This window comes from Pomacea canaliculata, linkage group LG2 (genome assembly GCF_003073045.1).
Source record: "Pomacea canaliculata isolate SZHN2017 linkage group LG2, ASM307304v1, whole genome shotgun sequence".
In the NCBI taxonomy this organism is placed as follows: Eukaryota; Metazoa; Mollusca; class Gastropoda; order Architaenioglossa; family Ampullariidae; genus Pomacea; species Pomacea canaliculata.
Window position 1 is genome coordinate 8,865,942 of NC_037591.1, and position 9,870 is coordinate 8,875,811.

Sequence of the window (9,870 nt, forward strand, 5' to 3'; positions counted from 1 at the left end):
TAAACTGAAAATATTGAATGCTATCATCCCTTATGAGTAAAGAAAGATATAGAGATATAAAGACAGATAGACGAAAGCAAGAAAAATAAAGTTTTAAATTTCAGTTGTTTTTGTCATTTCCGCTGTTTATCTTTTTCTCCCTATTTTATGGAGAATACGTTCAATAGTCGGTCCTAACCCGGACAGTATGTTCAGTTGCAAACAGTTTCACTTCAGCTTTCTAAACGCCAACAGCAAGTACTCGGCCGAGAAAGACGTTTGATTGCTCGGGTTATTGCCTGTGATCCCCACCCTGACTCGGGGCCAGGGTAGCAATTAGGGAAAACTAACCGATTGTAAAAGTCAGCACCGTGTACTCCTACCTTCTCCTCGCACGGGCGAAAACATTTTAACAAATCTTTAGTGCAAAGTAAATCCTAACCAATGCATGGTTAGTATTAGAGCTACATAGCTAATTTACTAGGGCTTTCTCAGCCAAACACGTTAGATTTGGCTGCAGCTACATTTTTTTTTCATATTCACCATAAAAAGTGGATGTTGAACTTAGTATTTGTAAGCCAAGTTTTGCTGCATAATGGCAAACCCAGCAAAGTGGATTTAACAGATCATACATTTTGTACATGAAAATTAAATCACAAATGCTTCAAGCAACTAAAAGATTCATACGAAAATTGTGCAAGATGCTATATGCTAAACCAGTGCACAAATCTTTTAAGAACAACAGTCATACAAATAAGAAGAACAGAAAAAAAGCTTTTCTGTACATCACATCAACTTTAATAGATCCGTTGATGGAAATGATGACGCATGAATGATGTCGTTATTCACAATACCGACACAGTAACAACTTGAGTGTTGATGTAAAATAGAACATAGGCATCTCATTTCCCTGATGTACTTAACTGTCAATGCACAAAGAGTAAAATAACACTTAACCTAAGCTAACAGGTGTATAGTATAATGTGTATATATATTTATAATCCAGCCATCATTATAACCTACATAATCCCTTTTACAACATTTAAAAAAAAAAGGACTATAAAAAAATCCTTGGCTGCTAGACATGTATAACAAAATCACTCTTGACACCAGTACTCCAATAAACTAGACATCTGTATTTGAAAAAAAAAAAAGCTGGAAACGCGACAAGGGTGTAGTCTGTGTTTTTGTATCATTTGTTAAGAGACTTCTCCAAAGCGGCTCAGCATGAGCCTGGGTCCTAGCTTGTTCTGACAAAGGCTGGGAAGTGAGTGTAAAGAGCAGAAGCGACCCCCTCTGGTCCTTGACCAAAAGGCCAGGCCCACTTGGGCTAGCTGCCATCCCTCGCTGCCTTGCCTGTCTCCGTGTGTGCACAAAGCCAAGCACTGTTTTCTCAACAGCACATTGCTCTAGGCACACACAGTCTGCCATAGTTGTGCCTAAAATATTTTAAATTCCCTACAGCCCTGTAAGGCTTTCTATCCACCCCCACCAACTGTCCTGACTTCACCTGCTTTATTATCCCTCTAAACTAGTTCTGCCCCACTGCATCACCTAAAATTCTAGCTCTCACTTAGCCTGGCTTCAAACATGAGTATGGGATCAATGGATGTCCGTAAGCTTTTTAAATGTCTATACATGACAAAGTGGTCTTAGAAGTTAACAGAAAAATGAACATGCATTTTATTGGGTCCAACCAGTCTTGTTTCTTTTCAGCGTAAAAAAAATAAGGTGAATTCTTTAGTCTTTTTTTGAAATTTTGCCTGCTTTTAGAATTTGTTTTATCTTTACAAAGAAGTGAGGCTACGGTGCTTCTGTCGGAAATACCACAGAACCAGCACAGTGTGGGGCAGACACACACTTGGACCACGTTATTAGTTTTAGCAGCAGTGCAGTATCTCCATGCTACAGTTGGTGTGGGCAGGGCCCGCCAGGCCAGGCCAGACCGGGCTGGGCCAGCTGTAGACTCAACTGGAGCAGGGCCTGAGGTAGAACAAAGGGAGAGCAGTGTCTGTGGCAGGATATAGACCAATCACAAACAAGTGGCAGTCAGGCGCAGCAGTGTCTGGCTCGCACTCCCTACTTATGTGCACGCAGCCGCAAGGGACGATGACCGTCCCCTTGGTGACGTCTACAGACTTCTGAAGCTAGTATGCTGTTCTGCCTGCCTGGTTTGTGTGAGCCTGCCTGGAGACAAAGGTACAATCAGCATATCATATTTAAGACTGTGAAAGTTACCTGACAATCATGCACAAATATCACCTACCCAATGCAATCAAATATATTAACTTTCCTGAGGTAACATGCATCATATATTTACTCATGTAAAACACGTAAAAGAATAGCTTTAAAGAGTTTAAATTTATTACACAAGTTTGCAAGCTCAAAGAACTAGAACAGTGCCCAAAATACTAGGTGATTTTTTTTATAAATTCCAGATCAAATTCTCATGTCACACAGATTTCCTTTTGCTTAATTTCAGACCATTAAGTATATTTTATTTTACTCCAACCAAAGAAAGTGGATTTGCTGAGGTTTCAACTGCCACACACGTTACATTGTCACACTAGAAGATTATAAGCACTCTCCTTTGCCCATAATAGGATGAAAGATATGAAGTACCTTGAAGAAAGTCCCCATTCGATGGCTATGAATAATTATCGTCGATTGTAGCTGCCACCACCTCCATAGCCACCTACAGAGAGAAAGAGAACAAATTGAAACAGCAAATTAATAGAAATCAGTGCTGACAAACCCATTATGGAAATTGTATCTACTTCAAAAGATTAAAAAAAAGTATGTTCATTTAAAAAAAATTCTTTTACGTAATTTAACGTGGCAAAAACTATGAACACACTACAAGACAAAACATAAGACTACTTAGTAAGAAAGCCTAGTTTATTGCAACTAAGATCCTTCTTTTCATTTTAAATGGCTGTTTGTAGCACTCATTGCTTTTTATGAACAGAAGTACCTTGGCACTGTTCCTGCTCAAATAGTCCTGGTCAACTAATATTTTCAAAAGAATTGTTTTAATGCTAAACCATTTGTTTGACACCTGATAATTGTGCTCAAAGCCGACTGAAAGGCTACACTTATCCCTGATGCTTCAGAATAAAACAAAATGGAAGGTGCTACTTTGAGTGGCAGCTTCAAGCAAAGCAAAGACCTGTGCTTCCAGAATGGACTGGGTCAAGTGCCAAGGTACCACTGTACTTGACAATACCCAAAGTCACTTTAGAAATTTCATGATATAAGCTGCAACCCCCTGAGAACTTGACAATACACTCCCACCTGATGTCCCCTCAAAACCACTGCTTTTGTTTTACCTTTTCAGCATTATTCACTTCGAAGTATTTGATCTCTAAACATACTTGAACTGTGTCCTAGCCTTTGTGCTGGTTAAAGAGAGCAGAATATGAGAAAAAGAGCATAAATTGTTTGAAACATACCACCTCTCACGGGTCCCCCACCATAGTTGTTGTTGTACGCATTGTAGTTCTGATTTCCCCAGCCACCACCTACCAAACACAGAAATTCTGTTTGCAAAGATTATTTTACTACCCAAATTAAGCTTTGTCTTTACAGTTTGGGCAAAAATAACATATAAGGCAGACTGACTCAGCTTTTTCTATATTACATTTTTTAAAACTGGGTTTAAAAAAAAGAAAAAGACAACTACTAAAAATAAACCTAACTTACGCTCTCCTTGACCTCCATAGCCATAGTCCCCATAGCCACCACCTTGGTTCCAGCCTTGGCTACCATAACCCCCTTGACCACCATAGTTGCCACCACCATAACCACCTGATAACAAATCAGATCACAGGTAATAAATTAAAGAATTTTCCCTTTAAACTAGGTCATTGTTTTCTGCAATGATTCTACAAGTTGCCAAAACCAGGTCTGATGCCATAGGTCATCATTAAAAATATATACACACAGGGCTTCTGCTAAGGCTAAATTCTTTGGGGTCCCAGGGACCCCTTCTTCAGATTTTTAAGGGGTCCCTGTTCTTTGCCCAAATTTGAAGGAGACCCCATTGACGAAAATTGAAGGGGTCCTCCGAACTTTTAATGTGTACTGTATGCAATTTTTTGCGTAAGCAGAAGCCCTGATACATACACACTTTACTTAAATTATTTCAGAAAAATGATTAATTTCCTTATCTACTATGACTTCATCTTTAGGGATCGGCTGTATACAGCAAATATGACAGAACTGGCTTTTGTATGTGATGGCACTTCTGTAGTGTAAATAAGTCATGCCTCATCAGCTTGTTTCCTGGATTATATAGCTAGGGACCCAAATAAAAATAATGTCAGTGTTTACTGTCTGTAGTGAATAGAGACGTTAAAAAAACTGCACCAATAGTGGGTGGTCCAAATGTTGACAGTGAAGTGCAAGTAAGAATGATAAAGAGTCAGAAATGATCAAGAAGTTTTTTTCTCTAGATATGCTGATGTACTGCAAAGCAAGTAGAAGGGCTTTTAACTCCGCAGAGAAGATAGAGCTGGCTCACACATCACACTATTTGAGGATGAAATGGTAATTTCTAAGACATTTCAAAGGTTTTCAGTGAATATGAAGTAGCAGGTCATTCCATAGGAGAACCAGAGGTGGAATAGGAATGCAGACCAAATGTAAGAAGTCTGCTCTGAAAGTATCACCTTGAGAAAATTAATTAAATGTTTTTCAAGCTAGTTCTCAGAAACATGACACATGATATTTACATTTGCTATTTACTGCTTACTCCTTTTTGCAAACTATCATGGTATGCAAAATTTTTACAATGAAGACTGAAGCGGTTTACAAAAGCAAATCAGGCCTTGCCATATCCTCAACACCTACATTGAAAGCTAGCATCTTTGTCTACTCAAATATTTTAAGCTTTCAATATTTTTAATCATCTGCTTACAAAAGAAACGAGAGCCTGGCTGGAATCTGTCATCATTTGTAGAAAACAATATACATAGTAGCGCCTGTGCGATTTTTATCTTTATGAAGCTCTCAACTATTTCTCTTTGTAACCATGAGGAAAATGGTTTTGAAAAGCCAGAAGAGCCACACCTGAATAAGATCCATTTAGCACACATGGAAACTTGAACTTTAAAATAAAAGTAATGAAAATTGCCAATTTTCACTATGGTTACAATAATAATCCAAGAAAATTCAGTTTATTATTAAAATAAAAATCAATACATCCACGTGGGCTACCTGCTTTCATTGGAAACATCAGCAAAAACCTATCTCCTTAATTAGCAGCAAACAGACTAGCTAAAATATCTTAAAAATTGTTGGTAGAGTCGCCTTCACCAACAGATTTTTTGCTGGTGTCACCAACAAAGTCATCTTTAGGGAAATCGCTCAATGAGCCACTAATTTTTTGAAGAAAAAAAAAAAAAAATCACGAAATTGCTCAGAATAAATTAAAAATGGATCCATAACTGCAAGAAGACCTGAGAATAGAAACAAACTTTCTGACTGGTTGGTTTTTAACCGGATCAACCAACAGGAGAGATTTTCTTGGGTCATATAAGCAGAGCCACGATCGTGGCCTATTGAGCTAAGAGGGTTAAGGTTTCCAAGTTGCTATCTCTAAACAGCTTGCCTCTGCTGGGTCCATAGCCTCCGTAGCCACCACCTCCACCACCACCAAATCCTCCACTACCACCGTAATTTCCAGGACCATAGTTTCCATAGTCATTACGGCCTAGAACAGAAGTTAAAGCCAAATTAGGAGAGGAGATACCAAAAAGTCGACTAAAAAACGAAAACTGAATGTGTACAAATTCTTCTGCTGAACGATGCCTTTTTTTAGATTGAGAAAACAAGTACTATAAATGTAATCCTTAATCATGACACATTCATAAATCATGATAAGGTACTGTCATCATTAAGAACATATTTCTTATATGCTGACAAAAAAGTGCATTTACATAACTGCTGTCAGCATCAAGTTATGCAACATACCTAAAAATCCAAGAGTTCACAAACTTTAAAAACAAATTCAGACAGTTTTTAAAATTTAAAAATATTTTCTATCAAAGCTTAAAAATATGTTTAAAAACATTTCTGCAAGACATGCAGGCTCAAAACAGAATAACACTAAATACAAAATCGCAAGGGTCAAAATAATACCAAAGGTTTGACACTCATGTTTTTCAACTTCATGTTCTAGCTGTAATTTTATCTAATTCAGCTATATAGAATTCATATCACATTGGTAATTTGGTTGCAAAAAAGAGAGGGGGGGTGTCATTCAAATGTAAATTACTAGAAAGTGACCAGCTGTTAAGTTTAAACATGCATGTACTTCTTGTGCAGTCTCTTTTTCCACCAGGACTGTCATTTATAAATGAAATGTCCATAGCTTGGAAGGGAAATGTTATGAATATTTTGGAAGTTAACTTTTTGACAATGTGCCAAACTACATATTTCTCTTATGAAAGGTTATGTGTGATGTTGTATGCTAGTCCACAAAGACAGAAAGGAGTGGGTTGGGTAAGACCTCAATAAACAACAGTCTACCTAAGTCTGCAACTATTAAATAAGAGGCCAGATCAGAAGTATGCTTATGATGCTACATGCTACATCTACAAAGCAACCTCTACAACCACTACATTTACATAGTCCCTTACCAAATCCTCCTCCCCTGCCCATCAAGTTAGCTGAAAAAAAGCACGGGCAGGGTACCAGAAAACTTCCCATCTAGGATTCTGCATTAAGATATTATGGGCAAAACTTGTCCCTACTTTTGTCGCTAACAAATTTCTCAATGCTTAAGAGAAACAAATCACAATACTATCATATTTTTAATTTGAAAGTCGAAGACATTTCCTCTAAAGGGGCTTCAGATTATACTTTCAAGTCAAAACAGATTTCTATTTTTCTTTTTCAAGAAATTGCTAGGTTCTAGTGATAAGTTCTTGTTTTTAAAATACTTGCAACTTACCAAATCCAATTTCAGACTTGGAGAAAGCTTTTTTCACCTCTACACGACGACCATTCAGTTCATAATGCTTTTTCACTGGAAAAAAATTAATTTCAAAAACAATATAAGCAAAATGCCACAATCATTCTAGTAAACATGAAGTCCTAATTCAAACATTAATAATCATTCATGCAATAAATTTCAGTTTAAAATTAAAATTATTAGCTTTCTTCCAGGACAAGCTGCTGTCTTTCAACAGTCTCATGTATGCAACTATCAAGTTACTATAATTACTGCAAAACTACTATCTTTGTATATTATACTTGTCAGCCTTATGCTCCACTGGGGGTGAGAAGAAATAAGAGAAAAGAGAGAGATATCGTACTTGTATATATATAAAAAGACACATCTCCCTTTACTAAATTATAAAAAGCACTGTTAAACCATTTCCTATTGATACATACAAACATGTTTGTCGACTGTGTCAGCATCGGAAAATGTGACAAAGCAGAAGCCACGTGACTTTCCAGTTGTTTTGTCTTTGATCATTTCTACACTCTCGATGTCACCCCCAAAACATTCACGCACCATTTCTTCTGTGGTGTCATCTTTCAGCCCACCTACAAACATTTTTTGGACACTCTGTTGGTTGATGGGGTCCTGAAGCACAATTTTGTGAGGAAACTGAGATTAGGCAAACAAATATGTTATAAATGTTTAATAATAGTGGTGTTATTATCATAGTAAAGTTTGTTTGATTACAATTGAATAGAACACAGAAGAACATAAAATTATTTGAATACTATTATGCCTTATACATGGAATTACAAAGATTCTCAACATGCATAGATGTAAATTTTAAAAAATACCCCCCAAATTTCTCTCTCCCATGCACCTATACACATTTATAGATTAATCTACTGTATGGTATGCTACTGGATTATACAGTATTAAGCTTACATCACGAGGCATGGCCCGTTTTGTCTCTACTTCTCGACCATCAACCTTGTGGGGTCGGTTTTTCTGGGCTTCATCCAGTTGTGATGCTTCTTTATATGTGATGAAACCGAAACCCTCTTGATCTGCAGGTGTCAAAGTGAAATTGATAACATACAACAGTTTCCCCTCCTACCTTCTCATTCTTGTTTCCCACTCAAGAACATAAACAACATCCAACATAAAGCCTGAACATTCTTTTAAACCAAATTTAAAGTTAACACATCCTATTCATGAACAACACATGAAAATAAAGCAAGCTAGATGTGGCTGCCTTAAGTTGACAATGTTGAACTGGACTGAGGACATAGATTCTTACCTTTTTGTGTTTGGATCCCTCATCACAATACAGTCAGTAATTTCACCCCATTTTTCAAAATGTGCTCGAAGGCTCTTTTCATCAGTGTCATAGCTCAGTCCACCAATGAACAACTTTCGGAACTGCTCTGGATTTGGGCTGCTGGTGTCTTCATACCGCGGTCTTGTTGGGCGTGGGCCATACCCTTGCTGAAACTAAGAAATTAAATTCACAAAAATAATGAAAATCATTTATGTCTTTGTTATGAGATACATATATTGTCAGTTTCTTTAGAACTGTATCTTAATGAGAAATATTACTTCTAACAAATTATTCAACTTAAAAACTAATCTGACATAGTAACAAGAAGCTCCCCCTTCCCTGTTACTCAAAACTCTGTGCTGGTTCTGAATCTAATTCTTATTTATGTATATGTGTGCTCAATGTCTACAAGCATCCTTCACTTGTACTCATATAAAATGTAAAATAACCTCAGTCATAAGGGCATATCAAGTACTTCTTCAATATCATTTTCATATGGGAGTAGAAAACGATGTTAGTATCGTGAGTTGCCATGCAGTAGCCTAAGGTTTCCTGCAACGCTTGCAAATTATGAACGTCGAAATAAAGTGTTTAAAATAATTTCTGCACATTCTGTTTGTGATGTCCTTTTTTGTTTCTAAATGTACATTCTGTTAACATTACGAAACAAAAGTCGATCGCTGCTGTGCATACATCGTAAGCTGAACATCAATAAGGATCAATCACCGACAAAAACCATTTGACCGAGACTCTGTCGAGTGCTTTTTTCATTACTCTGGTGCACAAAAAGTGCAATTTTTTCATTTTAATAGGCCAAAGGTCACCATTTTATCTGCTTGTGGTATGACCTACTTCACTTAAAGAAAAATTGTCTTAACTAGTGATCTACCCAGTTTCTCACAATTACAAAGCCGATTAAGCATGAATGACAGAAACAGAATTTGTGTATGCAGCGTTCCGAAAAAAAATATTATATTTTGACTCGATCTAGCACTGGAGAAAAACCGGGAATCCATCCTCCATCAACCTTCTCTGACAATGGCCGACAGTGGTAAAGGAGAAAGAGAAAAACCGGTCGCCCAAGACATACAGTGGAATTGACCGCCTAAGGCAATCACGTTAAACAAACACTGCCCCGACTGATCTCGAGTGGAACGGCTTAAGTAATTGCTGTTACGTCATAAAAGTGTGATCATAGGAAATTCTCAAGGTACTCTTACCGGCATGGTTTTAAGCAACGTGACTTCCGAAGAGAGGACGAGGCGATCAGCGAGACGAGTTGGTCACGTGCCACTAAAGAATTTACATTGGCCAATCGTTTTCATTCTACAGGCCTCATGGGATTGACTTGGCAAAATGTATTCGCGGGCACGCTATCTATCGCGCCATGTGTAAACTTCGCTCTTTTTGCTGGAGTTGTCCGGTTTTATCAGAATATTGGAGTTTGGAAGAAGTTGCTAGGGAATATCAGGGAATGCTGGCTGGACAAACGTTTCTTTGAATCAGTGGAGTGTGGATTTAGCTTGGTGTTATCAATTTCAGTTTTGCTGTCAGTGAGGGTTGTGCCATGTGGCGCCAAAAGTCATAGCGAACGTCACTGATCGTTACACCAAAGGTTGCG

General features: G+C 37.6%; 1 protein-coding gene across 4 annotated transcripts; it reads right to left on the reverse strand.

The window, feature by feature from the left end:
* Window positions 1-754: 754 nt before the first annotated feature.
* LOC112556972 (heterogeneous nuclear ribonucleoprotein A2 homolog 1-like) lies at window positions 755-9,562 on the reverse strand. 4 transcript variants are annotated; one of them, XM_025226493.1, is made up of 10 exons: window positions 9,470-9,562; window positions 8,229-8,422; window positions 7,874-7,995; window positions 7,378-7,573; window positions 6,935-7,009; window positions 5,591-5,692; window positions 3,682-3,786; window positions 3,432-3,500; window positions 2,602-2,674; window positions 755-2,166 (listed from the first exon to the last, which is right to left on the reverse strand). In XM_025226493.1, exons 3-9 carry the CDS (start codon window positions 7,883-7,885, stop codon window positions 2,637-2,639), a joined length of 597 nt encoding a protein of 198 aa, XP_025082278.1. In that variant the 5' UTR covers window positions 7,886-7,995; window positions 8,229-8,422; window positions 9,470-9,562; the 3' UTR covers window positions 755-2,166; window positions 2,602-2,636. The 4 variants fall into 4 exon arrangements, with proteins under 4 accessions (XP_025082278.1, XP_025082281.1, XP_025082282.1 ...); XM_025226496.1 differs by lacking the exon at window positions 5,591-5,692; XM_025226497.1 differs by lacking the exon at window positions 3,682-3,786.
* Between the last annotated feature and the right edge of the window lie 308 nt (window positions 9,563-9,870).

Excerpts from the sequence above, each read along its gene's own strand:
- LOC112556972 (XM_025226493.1), bottom strand. Across the intron at positions 5,693-6,934 it reads CAAGTCTGAAATTGGATTTG|GCCGTAATGACTATGGAAAC; the intron begins GTAAGTTGCAAG and ends CTTCTGTTCTAG. Across the intron at positions 3,787-5,590 it reads AGGCTATGGACCCAGCAGAG|GTGGTTATGGTGGTGGCAAC; the intron begins GCAAGCTGTTTA and ends ATTTGTTATCAG.